The sequence below is a fragment of the Populus nigra genome, chromosome 4, assembly GCF_951802175.1.
Source record: "Populus nigra chromosome 4, ddPopNigr1.1, whole genome shotgun sequence".
Taxonomy (NCBI): domain Eukaryota; kingdom Viridiplantae; phylum Streptophyta; class Magnoliopsida; order Malpighiales; family Salicaceae; genus Populus; species Populus nigra.
In genome coordinates this window covers 9,060,444-9,083,507 of record NC_084855.1, presented here as the reverse complement: position 1 = coordinate 9,083,507, position 23,064 = coordinate 9,060,444, and the positions used below count along the sequence as shown (strand labels likewise).

The 23,064-nt window shown below is 33.8% G+C and overlaps 3 protein-coding genes across 5 annotated transcripts; 2 read left to right on the top strand and 1 right to left on the bottom strand.

The window, feature by feature from the left end:
* Positions 1–516: 516 nt before the first annotated feature.
* Positions 517–2,733, top strand: LOC133691474 (small ribosomal subunit protein uS14z/uS14y/uS14x-like). The gene is made up of 3 exons (XM_062111990.1): positions 517–797; positions 1,214–1,313; positions 2,548–2,733. The coding sequence occupies exons 1-3, from the start codon at positions 736–738 to the stop codon at positions 2,554–2,556; spliced, it is 171 nt and encodes a 56-aa protein (XP_061967974.1). The 5' UTR covers positions 517–735; the 3' UTR covers positions 2,557–2,733.
* A 9,996-nt stretch (positions 2,734–12,729) lies between these two features.
* Positions 12,730–18,488, top strand: LOC133690757 (QWRF motif-containing protein 2-like). Of its 3 annotated transcripts, none has more exons than XM_062111024.1 (7): positions 12,730–12,822; positions 13,074–14,500; positions 16,021–16,140; positions 16,591–16,707; positions 16,801–16,890; positions 17,860–17,967; positions 18,146–18,488. In XM_062111024.1, the coding sequence occupies exons 2-7, from the start codon at positions 13,226–13,228 to the stop codon at positions 18,218–18,220; spliced, it is 1,785 nt and encodes a 594-aa protein (XP_061967008.1). In that variant the 5' UTR covers positions 12,730–12,822; positions 13,074–13,225; the 3' UTR covers positions 18,221–18,488. The 3 variants fall into 3 exon arrangements, with proteins under 3 accessions (XP_061967008.1, XP_061967010.1, XP_061967007.1); XM_062111026.1 differs by having other exon boundaries at positions 12,732–12,822; positions 13,080–14,500; XM_062111023.1 differs by having other exon boundaries at positions 12,739–14,500.
* A 3,285-nt stretch (positions 18,489–21,773) lies between these two features.
* On the bottom strand, positions 21,774–22,849 carry LOC133690511 (LOB domain-containing protein 38-like). Its single transcript, XM_062110735.1, has 2 exons — positions 22,542–22,849; positions 21,774–22,438 (listed from the first exon to the last, which is right to left on the bottom strand). The coding sequence occupies exons 1-2, from the start codon at positions 22,723–22,725 to the stop codon at positions 21,996–21,998; spliced, it is 627 nt and encodes a 208-aa protein (XP_061966719.1). The 5' UTR covers positions 22,726–22,849; the 3' UTR covers positions 21,774–21,995.
* Positions 22,850–23,064: the final 215 nt, after the last annotated feature.

Genomic DNA, 23,064 nt, shown 5'->3' with positions numbered 1-23,064 from the left:
AATTTCTTTTCAATTTTTATAGAATCTTTTTGTGGTGGTTGACGAGGAAGATATGCAGAGCATGTTTGAAATTGTGGTAGCGGTAATGGTTTAAAGTGTTTTTCGCTTAGAAATGTATTAAAATAAAATTTTTTTATTTTTAAAAATTATTTTTGACATCAGCACGTCAAAATAATATAAAAATATAAAAAAAATTATTTCAAGTAAAAAAAATTAAAATTTTAAAAAACATGATTTGCATGATATTTCCAAACATATACTCCATCGTGAGAGTAAAAAAGAAGATCGATCATGGTCTACAGGCAGAAAAACTAAAAAAGCATTATTTTAGTTATTAAATAAAAAATAGTAGTAAATTTATAAATAATTAATTCTTTTCGAGAATATTATATAATAGTGTATTATAAAATTTAAAATATAAAAAGTAATTTTTTTAAGCAAATATAATTTTTAGCATGTTGTTAGATATAATTTTTCCTATTAAATATTAAAATTTGGGACCTTCGAGTTTACGTTCTGGGGTTGAACATGAATCTCTGCCTCGCAGCAAATAGAACCTGGAAAAAAACAGCGAAATTGTAGACAAAAAAAGAAAAAAAAATCACGTGGGTCCGCCTTCGACCTATAAAACTGCAAGCCTATCTCTTTCCATCTCAAAGAAATCGCGGTTAGGGTTAGTGGCACTTGAGAGCGGCGCAGCGAGTTAGGGTTTTCTCCGTCGATTAAAGGAACGAAATGGGGCACTCAAATATCTGGAACTCGCATCCCAAGAACTACGGTCCTGGATCTCGCACCTGGTATTTCTTCAAACCTATCATCTCTCTATCGTCATCTTGATCTGGTGATTTCCTTGTTGTTTCTATTTGATTTTGGGTTCGATATCTGCATGCTATCTGTTTTCGGTTAGACAGTTGTTGAATAAGAAATAACAACTCATGAAATTCTTATTTGTTTGACGAAGCTTAGGCTAGTGAATCTTATGCAGAATCTAAACCTTGTTCTATTGCTCGATTGCGTTGTTTTCCTTGTTCCGTATTGCTAAAAAAATTGATGTTAATCCATTTCAGTTCAAGTTATTTTTTCACAAGTTCTCTAGTTACTATGCGGGCAGACTCTTTTTCCCGAGTGAATTTTATGTTTATTGATTGCGATGTATAGAACTTTACCTACTGTATTTAGTTATGGATTTTGATTGGAATCTCCTTGTTGGCAGCCGGGTGTGTGGAAACCCACATGGGATAATCAGGAAGTATGGACTGATGTGTTGTAGGCAGTGCTTCCGCAGCAATTCCAAGGAAATAGGCTTCATCAAGGTAAGAGTTCAGAAACATTTGTTAACTTTGTTGGTTTCTATTTTACGCAAGGTTGTCAATTCCGTTTCGGTAGGTGTTTCGTTTTTTCAATTGGAATGGAATGTTTTAGTTTCGGAATGTTTCAGCGTGCCGTTTCGGGGTTGTACTGTTCATATATATATATATATATTCAACAAACATAATTCAAATTCAAGATAAATTAATTATAAATTATGCAATACAAACACAATGCCAAACAAATATAATTTCAAAATTTAAAATATTTCTAAATAGTCAAGATTAAATAGATCTTTAACTTAAATTAATTCAACTTAAACAAAATATCAAAATATTATGAAAGTAAAATGTTTTAACACAAATATTTTAAATATAAAGTTAGGTCAATGTTATTAAGGCTAATGGAATCTAAAACATCCCTTGTTTTGCTCAAATTCCTACAAAGTATAAACATGAAAAAAACAACATGAATATAAACCATATATATTAGTGATAAATCTAATTTTAAAAAATTAATATCATTGTTAATGAAAATAGTAATAATAATTTTCAATATCATTGTTATAGAAAATAGTAATGAAAAAGAGCTTTTTATAATTGGGTGGTTTAATTAATTAAGTTGAATAAGGTTCAATTTGATTCAATGGCTTTTCAAGAGCGGAACGGAACATGTGGAATGGAACCGGAACGTTCTGGGCGGAATTTAGTCGAAAAATCCGGAACGGACTGAGATTTAAAATGAGATGAAATTTGTTCCGTTTTTTGAATTGGTATGGAATGTTTCGGCCATTCCGGGCGGAACAGAACGAAATTGACAACCTTGATTTTACGTTTATTTGTTGGCTTATACAGCTGTGTAGTTGTATTATCTACTTTTTGAAATGCCCTTTTCTTTTAGATTGGTAAGTTCTTATAGTGCAATTTAAATATTCCTTAGTGAAGTGTTTGGTTAGATACATCCGGTAAGTTAAAATGAAACAACCAGGAATTAAATTGACCTGGCCTGGATTTGTTGTGGGATTATTTTTTATGAATGGGTCACTGGTTGAATTCGCCCTGTTGAATTTGAGCCTTTGACCCTCCTTGCTTTGTAAAGAGGAATAAAAGGAAGCAAATAGGAAAGCTTTCTCCCATTTAATTTTTTGATGTGTCATTTCCCAAGACCAATCTGCATTATTGTTGCCGAATTCGTTTATTAAGCGAGGTGAGACTTATTTGTGTTTGTTTCTGATTGCAGTATCGCTGATTGGGGACCTTTTTTATATCTATTTTTGAAGGCTCTGTTTGAAATATGAAGCGAGGGAGTTTTTGTTTCCTTTTCTTTTGTCCCCCTCACTGATGTAATATGCGCGATTCAGACATTCAAATTATATATTCTGTTCAGCATTCGAGCCAATAGAAGTGTCACTTTTTGGAATGTTAATTCTTAGAATTTCTTTTGGAGTATTTTACTTGTTCTTCTTGCGCGCTTATATCACCTTGTTTATATTATTGTTTTTTATAATTTCTGTTTTGTTTAGAGCTTTGTTTTACATTAGATAGTATAGGGATCTACAGATTTGGTTTTTGATGTAAGCTTCCACTTGTGTGTTCAATAAATGTGTATGAAGATGAACCCTACCCGGAGACCTTTTTGATGAATTTAAGTACCAGATTGTGATTGGTGCAAGTGCGATATATTTTGGTCTGCCATGATGGGTTTGTTCTTGGTACCTCCCTAACCCCTGTGTCGTCTCACCCCTGATTAGAAGCTGGTTGGGTTCTGGTTACTATCAAATTCGTGTTTCCAAAAGAATTTTTTTCCCCTTGACGAATGAATTCTGAAAGATGTTTTGAACATGCATGCAAGACTCGAGTTTTTTGTTAAGATCAAATGAATTTGAAAGATTTTTATTTGGAGCGCTGGTAATGAATGAGCCAAAAAATTGCGAAGAATCCCTCCTTTCCGGATCTCGTTATTCAACCTGTTCAAGCAATTTGCTAGGTTCCGTGAGCTAAAATCTTGCACGGAAATGTTGTATTCTGACCAACAATTGATCAAAAATCAGTAGTATCACATAAATTCCCTTTTCTTTTTGTTAGATTTCTCATTTATCATTGTTGCTCTTAAGTTATTTTACATTATGATAAATAAATATCCTCAGGCAAGTGTAACACAGATTATCCGATTTTAGAGTGAAATGACAAGACTTTGAATTATGAATTCCCTAGTTTTAACTTTTAAGTCCCTAATTATCGTCCTGTTAAACGTAATTAGCGAAGCAAAACAACTTCCAATTGGAAAATAGCCGAAAGGATACGCTGCTGGGCAAATATGTAGTCAAGAACTAAAACAAAAGGGAGAATCTTGTAACGAGCAGGGAGCCACTAAACGCATAGAGCAACAGACAGATAAAGGTCCTTTCCCCGCTATGATCTGAGCACAACGGGAGTACTCCGGAAAGTAAACTCGGGAAATGGTCTGACCATCAGCACTCCTTTGGAAGGATCTCAGAATAACTTTTGGAAAATTCTTTCTAGCATAAAGGCTGATGCTTTTCACAGAGACAACTGGAGATTGTAATCTGTAGTCAAAACTGCTACTATATCTTTTTCCTTAAGGAAATGAGAAATTATGAACAGAGCATCAACCATTATCATGGTTTGCATATGATCCTTCCACTTGCCGAGCCAAATTACCGTTAATATATATTCTCTTCCTCTAACAACTTAATTTTTTGGGTCAAAACTACTATTTATTCAAACATTGTTTTTTTATATTAAAAAATAGAACTTTTTACATTTTCATCATTCAATTTCCTTTTCTTTCTATTTAGTCCTTATAAATTGCTTTGATTTGTGGTTTGTATTGATAATATTTTTCAATGTGTGCATATAAAGATCTCGAGGTGTCAAGAATATGTTTTGCCACTTACATCCGTTTGTTTGCTGGAAAGTAGTTTTTTTTTTTAAAGTAAATTTTAAGAAAGTGAATATTTTCTAATGTTTGGTAATGTAATGGAAAATAAGTTAGAAAATAATTTTCAGTGTTTGGTTATGTCATGGAAAATAAGCTGGAAAATAACTTATTAATGTTTTATTTTTCTCAAGTTTATTAAAATAATGAGGAATAAATCTTACAAATTAAAAAGTTGAATGAGAATGAAATTGAAAAAAATATAATTTCATAAATTATTTCAAATAAAATAAATAATGATCAAAATAATAGAGATCAAATCTAAAAAATAAAAAAAATAAAAGATGAAGAAATTAAAATAATAATAATTAACATTTCATAAATTATTTTAAATAAAATAAGTAATAATAAAAAAAATGAGGATCAAATTTGATAGATAAAACATTTCAATAAAAAAATGATAAGGGAAAAGCAAATAACAATTATAAAAATGAGGACCAAATTTAATATAAATATTAAATTTTAAGAGATGAAATTGAAAAAAATATATTCAAAACAAAAAATATATATAACAATCAAAAGTTTGATGACCAAATTTGATATAATCAACAAATAATATGACATTTCTAAATTTTTCACATCTTCCGGAAAGTGTTTTCCTCCCAAATTTTTCAGGAAAACACTTTCTTGAAAACCAAGCCAAATTTTTCTTTAACTAGAAAGTATTTTCCGTTGACCAACTTTTCTAATGACAAACAAACACAGAAAAGTTTGGAAAGTGATTTCCTAGAAGTCACTTTCCAGAAAACAAATATAGCCTTAGTTAATTCTTGATTTTGCAAAACAAAACTCAATTTAATTGATTTAGAATAATTAAAGCTTAGATACCAATTTTTTTTTTGCCAACATAAGGGACTGGTTTGCAAGGTCAAGAAGAAGTTCATATCTCTTTTCTAATTTCATTCCTTCAACTTTTTTTTATTTGATCCATTTGCATTGGCTTTATTTGGGATTTAACATGGTAATTAACTCACTAATTAACTCCCTTTCGATTGTTATTCTATGAAATTGCATGATAATGGCTATGATCTGAACAGTGACTTTAAGAGCAACGCACAGAGCATGAATCTGGAAGGTTACCACCTTATTGATCCAGTGAGCATGGCAGTCCTCTTAACCCATATATTCCCAGGCCTTCTCCTCCCAGTCCTGGTCATCCAAAATCCTAGAGTTTGCTTGGTGTACATGCTCATTTCTCGAAAATGATGTAGCCTCTTAATCTCAATTTGGAGTTTCAAGTACTTTGCGTGTTTTAATTTTGCATATAGGCAACTTATGCATCCTGTTTTGCTTTGTTTGAAGTTGCTTGTAATTTGACGATGTGTATGGCATTCACTATCCATCAACAGTAACTGTAATTTTTATGCGGTAAATTAATGGAGTGAGATTGCTTTCATCCTTGAACTGGAGTAATAATTAACGGATTTTGCTGCATGTTCGTTCTTACTTGCTCGTGCTTGTTATCCAGATCTCTTGCCTAAAACAGATCTATTTCCCTTCAAATGATGAATTATCTTTGAATTAAAGGGATTTATGTCCTTTTCATTCGATCTTTTAGGTTCAGAAGGCAAGAGACAAATGATTCGGAGACATTTAGAATCTAGCTTGTTTGAGAGCTGGAGCAATCAATGTGATTTGTCACTATAACCAGTTGGCGATGCTCTGCGCTTGCATTGTTTGTATCGACAGACAGAGCATCGCCAAAAAGGGAGGGCAGAGCTTCCTGTTTTTTTTTTTCTTCGCTTTATATTGTAAAAGAGTTGAATAATAAAATCATTTAGGTGGTTTAGTAGTAAAAGTTTAGGATTAAAGGGTTTGTTCATCCTATAATTTCAAGATTGAACTTTATAGTTGCTATTATAATAGTCACTAAAAGTTTATATGATTATTAACTTTAAGGTCCGTAAAATTAATTGAGGTACATGTAAATTAATCTAAATACTCACGTTAAAAAAAAATAATAGAATAATAATAAAAATAGATGATAGGTGACTATTTGAATTGATTGGGTGATGTAGGAAAAAGATTAATGCCTCAGCTGAATGCTTACATTCAAGGAATTTCTTTTTTGAGCAGTTTATTTGATTCGAATCTTTTGAAAGTAAAATTCTTAATATAAAGTTTTATAACAATTTACTTTACAGGAAGGATTGATTAGATGATAAGGTGCAGCGTGGCTTTTTGAAAATGAAATCCAATATGATAAAATGATGAAGAATCAAATCCATAAAAGATATTAATTGAAAAAATTTGTGAAAGTAAATTAAAAAAATAAAAAATAAAAAATAAAAAGGCTTGAAATAATTTGTGTCATTTTAAAAATTCATAAAAAAAATTATATATAAAAAAACAGGCTATAATCACCAATAATATAAATATTGAATCATAAAGTTAAAAAAACATAATTTAAAAAAAAAACAAACAAACATGAGAGAATCTCCTAAATCTGAGTTAATATTTTAAACTTGTAAAAAATCTTAATTCTCAAACAAAATTAAAAATTAGTTGAAGAATATTCAATAAAAATGACAAATAAAAATGCTCGAGATAACCTAAGTTATTTTTAAAATTAGTGAAAATTTTTATAGAAAGCAAATAAATAAAAATAACAAGGCCCAATTTTTGATTAAATAAATGCTGAAAAATAAAACTTAAAAAGCATGAGATCAAATAAAAGAAAAAAAAATCAAACCTAGACAAAACTTTTAAACATAAATTAATCTCTAAAACTTGTAACATGTTAAATCTTAATCCCAGCTTCAATCAAGAACCTAAATTTCTAACCAATTTAATGTTGAATGATGAAATTATATATATATATATATATAGCAATCAAAAGAATAAGGATCAAGAGGAATAAATTAAAAAAGAGTTTAAATTTTATAAATTAACTGAAATAAAACAAATAGTAATAAAATGAACAAGAACCAAATCTGAAGTAAAAACAAATAGAAGGTCTGCTTTGAGATTTTTAAAGACATATGCATAATTAAGGATGAGAGAGAAAAGAAAAAAAAGACGAGCGTTGGTATCAAACTAGAAGTTTATTGGTCACACGCGTCAACGCATAATAAAAGAGCCTTCAAGATGATTCAAACACGTCACCAAACAACCCCACACGTGTCATCTAATGCACACACCAACAAGTTTTTTTAAGAATATATAACATTAATTAAAATACAAAATTATGCTCGAGTCATCTTTATATTAACAAACAAAAAAACCAAGATGAAAGGATGAAAAAACTTTTGGAAAATAGTTGAAAAATAGTTGAGTAAATTTTAGATAAGGGTAATTAAGTTATTTTACTATATTAAAAAATTAAAAAGACTAAAAAACCCTTAAATGTAAGTTATTTTTTTTGGCAACTAAGTAGTTTTATTATGTTAAAAAAAAAGATCAATCTATTCCGGTATAATTTGAAATAACAATTATATTATGGTAGAAATACCATCTTGTCTCCAATATATAGTTAAAAGGTTTTATGATTAAGGATAATTTTATCATTATACTATTATAATAAATAAGTGTTTTTTTGTTGTCTTAGCGCACAATAATTTCCCTTCTAGTTTTAATCTTTATGTTAATTTGTGTGATGTGATGTTTACCAATGGTTTTATGTAATTTTCTTGGTTCAGTTTACAAACAAAACTAGAATTCAAATTCAATAAGCACAATTCCAGTGCTGGTATCCCCAAGGGCGGAGAAGTATAGGAGGCTAAGGTGGGCTGTAGCCTAGGTTAAAAAAATTATTATTAAAAAACTCAATACTCTCCCTGCATGACCTTTACATCATATCTGTGAAGGAAATTAAGGGTCGCTTGAACCGTTTGTCTTCTGCCTGCGTTGGTGATATGGTAATGGCCATTGTCAAGAAAAGGAAGCCTGATCTCAGGAAGAAGGTTATGCCTGTTGTCATTGTTAGGTAGCGTAAGCCTTGGCGCCGAAAGGATGGTGTTTTCATGTATTTTGAAGATAATGTTGGTGTCATTGTGAACCCCAAAGGAGAAATAAAAGGCTCAGCAATTACCGGTCCAATTGGAAAGGAGTGTGCTGATCTTTGGCCTAGGATTACAAGTGCAGCTAATGCTAAGAGCTTTAATTTGTTTGTTTCTTTTCTTTGGGAATCATACTGTCGTTAAGTCCTATATGTTTTTGTAGGGTTAATTTTAGTTGTGTTTTTATTATTTTGAATAAATTTTATTTGGAGCTTTATATACAGTAATGAATTCTATGGATTTTATGCAAGAAAAAAAAAATTTCGGGGCTTCGCCTTGAACCCCAGCAAGAAACACGCTATCTCCTACAAATGCATATGTTAACAAAGACTTTTCCTTTTGTATTTTTTTTTTTTTGTGAAAACCCACTCCTTACAAAGATTTTATCTTCCATCATTTATTAAAAACCACTATTTTACCTTTATTAATACTTGAGAAGCACCATGGGATTTTAAATTTTCTTCTTCTCAACAACATCGGGTTTTTGCTTAGGTTTTGAAGAGGAATTTAAATAGAGAATCACAGGAGTGCAAAACCATTAACAATAATAATTTATAGTCCAAGATAAAAAAATTTCCTAGCTCCGCCCATGGGTATCCCATTAAAAAAAATTATACTGCTAGTAGAATTCATGTAAGACATCGGCAGGGATGGCAAAAAATAATAATTTTATATTGCACGTGATATATGACTAGTTTTAAAAATATAATTTCAGTCTTGTAAGACCTCCAATGAAACGAAATGGAAAAACAATTTCAGCATGCATGCATGTTACATTGTGCAATATAAAATATATTAAAAAATAATATAAAACTAGATGTATTCTTGGAACCTAAATTCTTTGACCCGGAGGATACCTACTAAGCAACAAGCAGAAAACAAGCCAAGAACATGGAGAGAATAACAATCATGGTGTCTCTCTCGAAAATTGAGTGCTAACCATGAACAGTGTCCATCTTAGAGGGTGACCAAACCAAACCTAAAAGGAGAAAACGATCAAGGAAAATTGAGCTATCCACACACCAACCCTCATCGACCAGACCCAGAAATAAAAACGATCTCTTCTTCTCCAAGCTAAATCTTATTACCATCCAATTTTGAAAATCAACATCTCACCTAGCTAGCTCACCAATATTCTCCCCAAGTCATTCTCTCTTCACAATCTCTCAATGATAACACAGGGTATCGTGATAAGAATTGGAAGAGGGAGACTCGACTATCTTCGAGTCCCTACCGTCTCGCCCTGCTCTTGTTTTCTTTTCTGGGCTTGTTAGTGGAAAGATGAACATCGTACTTATCAAAGCATTGGGACCAAGGAAAACAAAAAAAAAAACATTTACCGTAGCCTTCAAAGTGGGGTCTCGTACATCAGCTTAGAAACATAGGTTAATAAAAGGCTTAGTTACTTTAAAACCAATTATAATGTAAATTGTTGCTTAATTCACGGCACTTTCTAACTCCTAATTAATGATCATGATTTGTTGGTAAAGATACGATTTTAAATTGATTGTCATCAATGTTAAGTTACTAACGAGTTAGCTTGGAACCAAATGATGTCCTAATCAGCTTTTCAGTTTGTTAAACCATTCCATATATATAGGCGATGGACTTTACCTGTTCGGTTCCCACTAAAGAAATCGTGCTAATCTTCAAAAGTGTAAATAGTTTGAAGTTCTTATACGATTTAAGATAAAACGGTGGGGTTTTATTTCCTTAATGTTTTAGTGGGGATTTTGGGCAAGAGCTCTCATGCGACGACACAAAAACAAAGGCAAACAAGCAGTTTTGGTTTCTACATTTTTCTATAATAATACTAGTAATAATTAAAAACAAACAAACTGCATTATTTTCATCGTATATACGAATCCTTACAAGAAACCTGTCACCGCCCAAACCACCGATTACCATCAACGGAGTTAGACCATGAAAGTTATATTCTGGTAGTGTGAATGAAAAGTGTTTTTGAATCAACACATTAAAATATCTAAAACTATAAAAAAAATATTATTTTAAAATAAAAAATATTTTAAAAAATAAATGATATTACACTTTCAAATACCATTGAAAACTAGGGTATATTTCCGAGGCTGCAATGTCTGTAATTTGGAGGAAGAGTCCATAAAACAAACCATGAAAGTCACGAACTCTTGACATTATTTTACTTTACCATATCCATTTTTATTTTCCATTTATTATACCTTGCATTTATTAAATTCTGTAATTAAGAAATTATTACGTTTTTTTCAAAAAAATAAAGCCAGGTTATTATGCGATTAAAATCATTAATAAAAAGAAGAAGATATATATAGATATATACAAAGTAAGTTTTCTTTTTCTTCAATATTGTTGACAAGACTTTCACATTCAGATGGATAATGGTCGAACTAATGATAATTAGCATATAGCATTACTTCCTCCTCCTCCTCTCTAGGAACCACTGCTCCTTCCATCCCTCTTATTACTTAAGATTGTTGGGTAGTTCTGTCATGATTGATAATTTCTAACTCCATAATTAACTTCTTTCACGACCTTGACTTCAATAACCACCGTGACCTGCACGATCTTGGTTACCTTGTTCTTTTTTCATCCTCCACTCTCTTCTTCTTTCTTTTTCAGGGATAGTTTTGGCTGGAGAAGTTGAGCCAGAGGTTCTTACTTCTTCTTCAATCTTTTTTCATCTGTTTGTAAATAACCTAGAAGTGTAGGGATTTGGAATGGAAAGAAGGTGGGTTGGTTTTGATACCACACAGACGGATTGATAGAAGTAAAGCACTCGTGATTACTTGGGATTAGCTTAACAGAGAGTTGAGTTATAAAAACTCAAAGCAGGATGGTAGCCCTTTCTCAACAAAATAAAATAAAATAAAATAAAATAAAATAAAGAAAGAGACTAATCAATAGTTAGTTAGCTAGCCTTTGGTAATTGCGGACGCAACTGGCTTTGCTTCGTATAATTTAATTTAGTTGGTGATTACATTCTTCCCTTTTCTTCTCCATGAAAAAGTAAAACTCATAAAGAAGCAAAGCGTCCTAAAAGAGGGTGTTTGGTATCACCGCAAAGAAACTAAATTAAAAATATTATTTTAATATATTTAAAACAAAAAAAATATTGTAATATAAAATATAAACTTAAAATCCAAAATAAAACCCGACAAAACATCATTGTGAGTGTACTTTTGTGATGGTGCTGAAGCCTCTCCGTTCCATCTGCCTCTCTCTATTCTTGTGCGAAAAAAATTCAGGTCAGCATAATTGGGTAATCTTAACCTGGTGGTTTACTTTGAATGTAACTTTCCATTTTATCAAGCAAGATACACAGTCGATTGTTGGGGGTAACTTAAACAAATAGATATCATCAAATAATATCGATGAAATGTGTTTTTTATTATATTTTTGATCATTTTGATGTATTAATTTTAAAAATAAAAAAACTATTTTAATATATTTTTAAATAAAAAAATACTTTAAAAAACCAAACATTAAAATACTTTAATCTAACCTTAAATCTTTAATCCTCGTATTCCCTGACTGCAGATGTCTTTGTCCTTCCCACAGTAACGACGACTTTGAGGATCACCTTTTATATATGTTAAGCAATCAAGTAATAAGGTTTTTAAATCCCCTATTCAATGAAGACGAAGGTAAGAGGTTTAGTTGTGGAAAAAATTGCGTTAACATTAATTTGATACCTTCGTTAGACGCACTGCCATTTTAGCAATGCCAGCTTGCATTCCCATTAGAGATCTTGTCTATGAACAGTAAAAACAGAACGTGGCTCAGCCCTTTTCCTTGTCCTAGCAGTAAAATCTGGTAATCCCAGCCGTCGGGAGTATGAAGAAAAAAACCTGTATAAAAGTCCTGTATTTAGATACTGTTTAATTTTATGGTCCAACTGTATTCTTTAAAAAATATTTTTTTAATTTTAAATTATCTTTTTATTTATATTTTTTAATATATATTAATATCAAAAATAAAATTTAAAAAATAAATAAAAAATATATTTTCGTAATACATTTTAAAATAAAACCACTTTAAAACACCGCCTCTACTGCTTTTACATGCACCAGTGAGTCTTGTCTCCACCGGACAAAACGGCTATTTTTTCCATAATTCTAAAGAAATCAAATTCAGCGCAGTGTCGTTTGCGTAACGTCTCTCCGAAGAATCACACAGTGCGCCCCTTTTCAGGCACCTCCAGTAGCGTACAAAAATAAAACCACAAACTCGCTTCCTTGTATAGCCACGTCACAAAAACGCCACGTTCCCCTTTCCCATCTCCAAAAATACCCCCATTCTTAACCACGTCACCGCCTTAACCCGCGAGTCTTCAACGGCATATAAAACCCGCGAGTAAGTTATCAAATCTTCAAAAACCCTGTTTTATATATATATATATATATATATATATATATATATATATATATATATATATATATATATTCTTGTTTATTAAAAGAAAAAAAGAAGTCCAAAAACAGAAAAAGCCTAGGACGACAGTTATGCTCCTAAATCTCGCCCAAACCACGCCACCCTCTCTCCTCTCCCACGCCGGCTAAAGGTAACGGTAAGAAGAAAACCTCTCCGGTCACTTTTTTTTCTCTCAAAGAGAAAAAAACTCATTACAAATTCCCTCACACTCTCACCAAATCGACTCACATTCACTAATTTCTCTCCTTAATTTCCTTTATAATCATTCCATTTTTTCTTTTATTTAAAGTTAACAGAAAGGGTTTTAAACAGAAATTAGGGTTTTGAAGAAGAATGGTATCTGAATTGAATTTTGAATTTTTATTGTTATGACAATGGTAGCTGCAGTTTCAACACCAATAAACCCCAAAACGGCATCAACAACTAGAACAACGCAAAGCCAAAACCCAACAAGACCTCCGTTATTACCATCAGACCCCGACAATGCTCTCGCTCCTCGCCGTCCAAAATCCCGAGAAGTCAGTTCTCGATACATGTCATCGGCATCGGCATCCACTACTTCAACGTCAAGACGGTGCGCTTCTCCGTCGATTTCACGACGAACAGCGACTTCAACGACTTCCGCTGCTTCCACAATCAAACGGTCACAATCAGTGGAGCGTAGGCGTCCTGCTACACCAAGAACTAACTCTCTTGATTTGAGAATAGGAAATACCAATTGTGGGGTTGTTGAAAGTGGTGAGATGACAAATGCCCAGAGAATGTTGATAACTTCAACGAGAAGATTATCGGTGTCGTTTCAAGGAGAGTCGTTTTCGTTTCAATTGAATAAAGCGAAACCAACTCCGTCTCCCATTAGTGTAAGAAAAGGAACACCAGAGAGGCGTAAAGCAACCACTACAATACCGACCAGAAGAGCTGATCAAGTAGAGAATTTAGGGCCTATAGAGCAACATCGGTGGCCAGGAAGATTTAGGCAGCCGAATCCAATGACTAGAAGAAGCATGGATTGTACTGATGATAGAAAGAAATTTGCTGGGTCTGGAGTCAATTTGAATGTTGTTAGGGCATTGCAAAATTCAATGGCGGATAACAACAATACCAGCTCATCAATTGAAAGCAGATTGAGTTCTGATTCTAGCACAATCGATTCCACGAAGCCTATTGACGTGAATGAATCTGATGTTCATAGTGAACATCCTTTGGCTTCGGATACTGAGAGTGTATCATCTGGTACTACTTCAGAGAGTAGTGGAAATGCTGTTGGTGTTGCAGGACAGGGGGGGCGTGGGTTTATCGAGCCGGCAAGGTTTTGGCAAGAGACTGCTAGTAGAATCAGGCGGCAACCAGAGCCTGGGTCACCAGTTTCTAGGAATAATGGATTGAAAGGACCTACACCGGCCAAACTTATTGCACCAAAGAAGTTTGGAAGTGATAGTCCAGTATCTTCTCCAAAAGGAGTTGTCAATAGTAGGGGACAGATGTCTCCTATTCGTGGTGGGGCGTTACGGCCTGGGTCGCCTAGTAAGTTTGGGATATCATCGGCTGCTGCACGGTCTCCTATGAGGGGAATGAGTCCATCGAGGGTGAGGAATGCCGTGGGAGGTGTTGTGAGTAGTAATTTGAGCAACGTGAATAGTACCCCTCCAATTCTGAGCTTTGCTGCTGATATTAGGAGAGGGAAGATTGGGGAGAATCGGATTGTGGAGGTGCATTTGTTAAGGATTTTTCATAATCGGTTGTTGCAATTGCGTTTTATCAATGCCAGAGCTGATTCTGCTCTGTCTGCTCAGCGGTTGAATGCAAAGGTATGGTCACTGTTTTATAGGATTTAGTATCTATTTTTTTTATTGCATGCTTTTTTGTTTGGCAATTACTATCAGTAATGAATGGCATTGAGTATTTTATTGGATAGGAAACCTTAACATCTCTACTCCTTCTCTCCATGTAGTTCTTCCATTGATTTCAATTGTCAGTGAGAAGTGCCAATTTTCATGATTGCAGCTTTTATTAACTAAGGGATTTGAAGCAAATCTGGGTGGTTAAGTGATGTCTAATAAAAACTGAATCTCTGTCTAGAGGTTGATAGGCGATTGAGAAGTAAATAGTCACGAAAGATGATGAATTTTTTTGCACAATAGTTAGTTATGTGTGAACAAGTAGAAGGAAACTGGCTACTTGTTAATTCGTTGAAAAGCGTTTGGGAGGAATTTATAGATTGAAAAACAATTTGGTGCCGTGTTGACTATAACTGGTGGAAGGTTATGTATATTGGCTAATGATATATATGCCTGGTGGAGGTGGGGGAGGAGGCAATTGAAAACCCCTGTGAACATGCTGCTGTATGAAACTTACTGCCTGAAAAGCCTAGCATGCTAAATTACAAAGGGAGGCTGATCCAGTGGAGGTGAGGCAATCTCATTCGCTGCTCTGCCCCCATATTTTGGTGTCAGAGTTTGATTATTTTTGTTAAAAACAGGTGTTTTGGCATTAAATTGCCTTCTAGATACAATCGTTCATCTAGTCTAGTTTTAAATTTCATGTATTTGAGGGTGAAGATTTTCTGTTAATATAATAATAAAACAGAGTAGGGGATCAGTGGAATGAAAAATCTGTGTCAAATCTGTAAGAGTTGATTCTATAAGGTTTTGTGTACGGATGCAATTCTAAGGCGAATATAAATTTCTATGCCAACCTTAACTATATCATCTTATTGGGCAGCAATCTTTTATATGGGGTTTTATAAGAAATCTTAATTAACAGAGAAATTTTGTGGTTCATGAAACCATGTTGACAAGATGTAGAAAATCTTAATATGATGGAGACAGCTGGTTCTTCAGTTAGCTTATTCTGATCATTTTGACTGTTCATGGGTGCTAGTTTCTCATAATTCTTTCCAGAAGCTTTGGCTAAAAATGATCCCTTCCCCCTGAATTGTAGTTCCCTTTTAAATTGTTTTGACCGAGTCAATTGTGTCACGTGTTATTCACATTTATTATTCATGTGGGATTAAGATTTTTTACTGAAGCCTGTAAGATTGTAATAGCTGGTCCTGTTGGAGAACATACATGCATTGTAGATGTGTCCATCTATTACTTCAAGCATTTAGTACGATTATGGCCAAAGTCAAGCCATTTTAGGATATCTGAACAATGTTAATACCAGGTTTTGTCCACTTTTCGCAATATGATGATTTATGTATGAATTATGCTTACAATTGCCACTCATTTTTATTTTGGGTAACTCGTTCATTATGCAATTTCCTTTAATTCAACCTGTCAAAATATTTAGAGGAATTTTCTTGTCTAATTTTTCTTATCTATACCAGAAAAGCCTGTATAATGCACATGTAACAACATCAAAACTGTGTGAATCTGTGAGAGCAAAAAGAACAGAGTTGCAATGGCTAAGGCAAAATTTGAAGCTGATTTCCATCCTCAAGGAGCAAGTAAGATATGATTGACTTGATCCCATCATAGAAGCACTATGTTTTTCTATGTTTTGTTTTCATTTCAGTATTTATGCAAATTTTACTGGTGTACCTTTTAATTTCTCTTATAATATTTCTAATAATTTGAATTTTAAGATGTGGCATTTATCATTTTAAGCTGATTTTTAAATCCTCTCTGTTTATCACACACACATTTTCATATAAACTGACTCTCATTGGGCTGACTTCTTGAATGGATTGTTAAAGACTTCCAAACCATATGGCATACTTTCAGCCATGTCACTGCCATGAATGCTATTCAGGGTTCTGTTTTATTAAGGAACAAAGGCCAAAACCAAAGCTTTATTTTAATGGAGATTTATGCATGATTGGAGCTTGAAGTTATTTATTTCTAGTGATTTCTATTTGGGTATTCTGTTTTAAACTAATGACTCATGATTGCTGCAGATGTTGTGTTTGGAAGAACTGGCATTGATTGACCAGGATTACTCCCGTTCTTTATCAGGGGCCATTGAAGCTTTGCAGGCTAGCACGCTCCGTTTGCCAATTGTTGATGGGGCAAGGGTATGTGCCATTTTCCTTCTCTTGATTTTCATTTTTGGTACTTTGTTTCAATTGGGTTTCTGATAATGGCTTATCTGATTCATAATTCTTCAGGCAGATGTCCAAAATCTGAAGGATGCTATCTGTTCAGCAGTTGATGTGATGCAGGCAATGGCATCCTCAATTTGCTTATTGATATCAAAGGTCACTCTATTTTCCTCTTCCCACTCCTCAAAGTTTTTTTTTAATTCTATGCCTGTCCAACGTTTGCTTCATACTTGCATTCGTGCTTTTCACTTTTCAGAATTTTGTTCAGAAAAGAGTTATTGATCGACTTGTTGCAGATATAAACTATGTAATTTGTGATGATAAGCCGTACCCCATACATGCTATCTCACTGCAGTACATATTATAGTTGGTACCAACACATAGTAAACATGCAATGCCTTGCCATTTTCAATGAGTAATTGAGTATTGTTCTTCAGGTTTCGGGAAAAGTGTCATTTTTTGCTGCCCAACCTTATTAACATGTATTTAGATCATTTTGTCAAATATTCATTGTCATAATCAGGAAGGACCTTCTGACCGTGGGTTTTTGATTTTGTGTTTTTAATGAAGTTGAACACATGGCATGATGTGCTTTTTGATCTTTAAATTTTATTTATGTTCAGCTTATGTTGCCCAAATTTTTTGGCTTATCTCATGTTTAAGCCCCTTTTTTTCTCTCAATTTGCCAATAGTCCAGTGTATATGCTCAAGATTTCATGAGATAGGTGGATGGGATTTATAGGATAGAAGCGGCCACTGCACATTGTTTTGCTCAGGGACATTTGGGCCTGCCAGTGAATTCCCCTCCAGAATCCTAACAAAAGAACTATAAATTTATGGAATTGCCATTAGAATATCATGTCCTGCCAGGAACCTGATACTGTAAATGCTTAACTGCTCTTGCCCAAGACTTGTAAAGATGAAATATAAAAACTTCATTACAACGGCTTTATTTTTGTGTTCCTACGACTGAGTGTAAGCTGAATTATGAACAATGTGTTGTAAATTGAATAATGCTTGACAAGATGGCTTCAAATTTCGTCATATCCTTCAGTTTTGTGGGTTGATGCAGTCATTTTCAATGTCTTTAACGGTTTATTTGTCCTTTGCTTTCACCATTGGTAGGTTGGGGAAGTAAATTCTTTGGTTGCGGAACTGGAAAAATTAACTCAGAAGGAGCGTAATAGGCTTTATCAGTGCAAGGATCTATTGTCAACTATTGCAGCCTTGCAGGTAATTTTGGTTTTTTACTTTTACAAAGAATTGAGGAGGTAGAAGTAAAATTCAATTTAGTGCCTTTGGTATGCTTATTAGAGGAGCCATCTATATTTCGACCCTATAGATTACTTGTACTCGTACCATTTTCCTGTAATGCTTTTAGCTTTTTAACTGAAAGTGCCCATGTTGCCAGGTGAAAGAATGTAGCCTGAGAACTCATATTTTACATCTAAACCGAGTGCCTTCCAGCCTGACAACACAAGTGTAAAAAGCTCATATCACCTAATTCGTTCCCAAATGCTAACGACATCAAATCACCTCATTATCCTGTGATTCAAGGAACCGAGGGGAAAAGTATTGGATGGATAAAGCGAAAGTAGCTATTTTGTATGCATAGATGGCATGAAGTTGCCATTATCAAAGTCATAATTAGATTGTATAGAGGTAACCTCTCTACAGGGCAGAGTACAGCGCATGTAAATATACATATTGATGTTTCCAATCTCTCTTTTCTAAGTTTCCTCTTCTATTTTTTATTTTTTTGCGTTCTTCAAGTTCTTGTTTGCTACTGTTTTGTTTAGCCGAGTGTCTGTGACTTGTGCGATCTTGCATTTGGTGTCCCCACGACGATCTGTTGCAGTTTGTTTCTGCGTCCATCAATCTGTTGTGTATTTGCTACATGTTTTCGCATTACTTGATCAGGAGCTAGTGACCCGAATCGAAACCGAGACAAAGAAAGTTGCAGTTCAAAGTTAATAGAAATTTCATTCCACGATTGGAAAGAAATTACTCTGTATTGGGCCTATTGGCTTGAAAATGGATTTCCATTGCTATATTAGACTTTTTCGGGGCCTGCTTTATAAGCTCTTTGCAGTTATTTTTCTTTTTATGTAAAGGGGCCTTTGTCATGTTATTGGTCACGCTGTGCTGTGATGTGAATCACCTCTTTTATGGGATGGTTCACTCACTTCTACCCGCCTCCTTGCTCCTTTTCTGGATTTGGCTAATCCATGCAACCAAATTCAACATATATTTGGTTAAGCACTTCACTTCGCTATCAATGAAACTTGCACAATTGGCATTTGCAAGAGAAATGGTTGTGCGTGCTGATTACCAAATGACTAGCCTCGTGCGTCATGGCTAAGTCGCCTTTCCGACCTTCCTATTCCCCATTATTTTGTGTTCGGTATTTTCCTTTTGCCCAGCTGCTTTTATATATGCGGTCAGCTTCCAATGAACTAATTGTATATGAACGAAGGGGTATTTATCGTAGAATCACATTTCATACTTCAATCGCATGAACGGTTCAATAACATCATGCATGCGCAAGGCCATTGGATTTATCATAGTAATCATCTGTTTGTAGCAATTGAATTACTTGAAGAGACAATATTAGTTATAAAACAAATAGTAACTCCTCCTCGTCGGAGGTAATCGCCTTCTATAATGTTATATGTCAAGAATTACGACAGTGTTAAGGTGAGGAATTGTGATCCATACGATCACAATAAGATTCCCTCGTCTCTTTCGACTTCACGTCATTCCATTCATTTTCCTTCAATTAATGATGATGATAAGCATACTTCTTCTCTCTAGCAAGCACCACGCATACATTTAGCCTTTTAACCCTTGCATCGCCCACCACCCATTGCTAGGATGGAATGGTGAATCAAGGCAGTACCCTAAAATGGTGATCCATGAAGATGACGTGGGATCCACGGCATATGCTACGAGACGCAGCGAGTCGAAAGGATTGGTATCATATCGACTCTCTTTTTTCTCTTTAACTAATTGTGTGCTCTTTTTATATACGATATCACGTTGTCTTTTTGTGAGAGATTTATTATTATTATTTTGGTATTAAAATGCCGTGGAACGCACTTCCAATGGAGGAGGAGGATTTGGGGGAGGAAGCTGACGTGCCCCGCACCATTTTTTGCTCCGCAAAATCCCAGCCGGGACCCATCCTTTTCACTCCCATTTTCAGTTCCATGCCAAGTACGTAATTCTATTATGCTTCCGCTCCATCTACAGGCTGCTTGGCTGCTTTCAGATCGTGGGTCAAAAAATCATCTGACATCATGTGAAGTTCACGCTTCTCCGGTACGTGCTTGGACCCGTTTGCCTACACGGGATAACAAGTATTATATTATTTTAATATATTTTTAAATAAAAAAATATTTTAAAAAGTAAATACTATTTAAATAATAAATGAGCGGAGTGAGATAGTAGAGCAACCATGAATAATATAGGTCATTAATTAACACAGTCGTCATCCATGAACCTTAGCAGCTAGCAGAGATACATAGCCGAACTAGACAGATGATAGTTCACATACATAGTACATACCATTTATGTTTTACAAATGTTTGGTGAGAACAGTGCATGGTAGCTCCCTTCAAGGATGGAGGAGGCAAATGAAATTGGTAGCAGATCTGAACTCCATTTTGTGGAGGAGGACCACTGTTGACAGAGTTGAGGATTTCATCCTCGTACAATGGGACACACGCTCTCTTCTTTTAAAACATGTGATGTGTAGTAATTGATTGACTAGAATCAACATTGTGTAAAAATCCACACGCCTAACTTGCATTTCAACAATCTAGACTTCTGAATCAAATTAACATAATTTATTCTGGAAAGTACAGTTCTAGATTCTAAGAACAACTACTGCACCGAACTTTATTAATGAGGGACGGTGTTTTTTTTAAAAAAAAAGCGGCGGTTATTGTTTTTAAAAATATTTTTTAATATATTAAAATAATATTTTTTTATTTTTTAAGTTATTTTTGACATTACCACATCAAAATAATTTAAAAACATAAAAAAAAATTAATTTAAAGCAAAAAAATAAAAAAAATTAATTTATTTTAATAATACTTTTAAAATACAAAAACAAACAGCCCAAAAAATATATGTTTCACGTTCCAATAAGAAAAAACTTATCCTGTTTGAGAAATTAAAAACATTATAAATTTTATTTTTCAAAGTATTTTTTACTTATAAATATATATTAAAAATTAAAAAAAAATGTGAGCCAAATATAAAAAAATAAAAGTGAAATAAATTAATTATATCACATTGAAATAACTTCTATATAATTTAATTTAAAATTTAGATGAAATAAGAAATCACGTTAAAAAAATTTAAATTACTAGTTTAAATTTAATAACAATCACAAAATTCCCTACAATTAGAATACTTTTTCTTCGTTGAATTTTTCTCTAATCTAACCTTAGAGCGCCATCCAATTAAAATTTGGTATATGCGTATATAATAATAATAATATAACTATAATTGTTTTTACAAGTATTGCTACAATTTGATATTTATTTTTAACATAAAATATTAAAACAATTTAAAAAAAAAATAATTTAAAAGTCACTATTAAACCAAAATAGCATGCTAGAGGTTAAAAAGGTGTAAAAGATGTGGTTCGTCTAGAAGGTTTCTGGGAATCTCAATCTTAGGTAGAACCACCTCCGTCAGGTGGGTGTCAGACCATAGGTCTCCATCCTGGAGCCACATGGTTCTTATCTCTATCTCTTAGATGCTCCCATCCTCCGCTTCTGCATATGTACGGGCCGGACCGGACGGGACGGGACAAAGACCCCACCCCTTCACTAACTAAGAAATTAATTAGTATTAATGTTAATGATGTTGTTAATAATTTTCTTAAAATTTTTATTTTTACGTTTTAAAAATATTTTAAAAACATTATTTTTTCTACTTTAAATTAATATTTTTTTAATATTTTTATTTCATTTAAAGTTTTAAACAGACTAATATTAAAAATAATTTTTTAAAAAAAACAAAAACACTTCAATAAAATAGATACTCATTCCCAATTAATAATACCCACCAGCTACACGCCAACATTAAATTTCGTTAATTCAGAAACTGAGAAGTTAGTAAAAATCAAATTACAAAGGAAAGAAACCTAGCCAAAAACGCACCGAATCAAAATTCCACATTATATTCATATAGAGAAAAAATAATAATAATAATAAGTTACAACAAAACTCTGTTTCTTTTTTATTTATTCAAACAAACAGATTCAAAAGCCTTTTCTTATCACCACCGCTGCTTTCAAAGCTTATTGTCTCCGATTCCCCTCCTGTATAAAACGACACCGCGTCTCTTCCTCTTTTATCTCTTCCACCTTTTCCTCTAGCGAGACACGGGTTGACATGATGATCAGACACCGTTTCATTATTATTCTCTTTAGCAAACGATCTTGATTGATTCCGCGCCATGTTATGTACTGCGTACGCAGCCGCAGAGAATCTGTCAGATGATTCATCGCAATTCGGCGCTACGACTCCGGTGAGAATCCCAGGTAACGGCCGTAAGGCTCCACCGGAAAGCACAGTCTCCACAGCCTGCTGACACATATGCCAGTTACCGCTCCACAATAGCCCCACCACTCCGTTAACCGGATTCACCGTTCTCCCGCACGCCTCAAACAACAGCGACTGAAACAGAGCTATACTTCCAAACAAACAAAAAGGAAAAATTAATTGGTACTCTTCCACGTGTATAAATAAATATATATACAACTTGGTTTGTATTTGTATGTTTATACATACCAGGGCGTTGGGCTTCGGGTACGGCGGAGATGAGAGACATGAGATCACTACGGCCAAAAAATTTGGCGAGAAACAAAGTAGCGTTACCTTGGGCTTCAGGGTTGGTGATCCAATGCAGACACGATCTCAATACGCATGTCTCGCTGCACCCCTTTCGCAGCACTCGGCAGCCGTTGCAGCTCATATCCACCGTCTGATAAAATCTCGATGCTTTTCTTGATGATGATAAAGAATATAATTCTGGTATTTTTCTTTTATATATATATAAATATGTATGTATATATAAAGCAAAGGAGGATTAATTTTAAGTGGGGGGGAAGGAGTGAGCTTTGGGGAGTGGTGAAGGCGTATAAGAGAAGGAAAAAGTGGGTGTGGTTAGGGGGCTTAGCTAAAAAAGTAACTGTGGTTAAGTTAAGGTTATTTTGGATTGAACGGTGGGGATTTTGTTAGCGTTTCGTGGTTGTTGAGGCGAATATCTTCCAAACTCTGGGCACGAGCGACTCCGTGTTTTCGCGTCTCTTGT

Coding starts and splice junctions, on each gene's coding strand:
- LOC133690511 (XM_062110735.1), bottom strand. CDS start 22,725: ATGAGCTGCAACGGCTGCCGAGTGCTGCGAAAGGGGTGCAGCGAGACA. Junction 22,439..22,541: donor ACCCGAAGCCCAACGCCCTG/GTATGTATAAAC, acceptor TTGGAAGTATAG/CTCTGTTTCAGTCGCTGTTG.
- LOC133690757 (XM_062111023.1), top strand. CDS start 13,061: ATGACAATGGTAGCTGCAGTTTCAACACCAATAAACCCCAAAACGGCA. Junction 14,501..16,020: donor CTCAGCGGTTGAATGCAAAG/GTATGGTCACTG, acceptor TATCTATACCAG/AAAAGCCTGTATAATGCACA. Junction 16,891..17,859: donor TTTGCTTATTGATATCAAAG/GTCACTCTATTT, acceptor CACCATTGGTAG/GTTGGGGAAGTAAATTCTTT.
- LOC133691474 (XM_062111990.1), top strand. CDS start 736: ATGGGGCACTCAAATATCTGGAACTCGCATCCCAAGAACTACGGTCCT. Junction 798..1,213: donor GGTCCTGGATCTCGCACCTG/GTATTTCTTCAA, acceptor CCTTGTTGGCAG/CCGGGTGTGTGGAAACCCAC.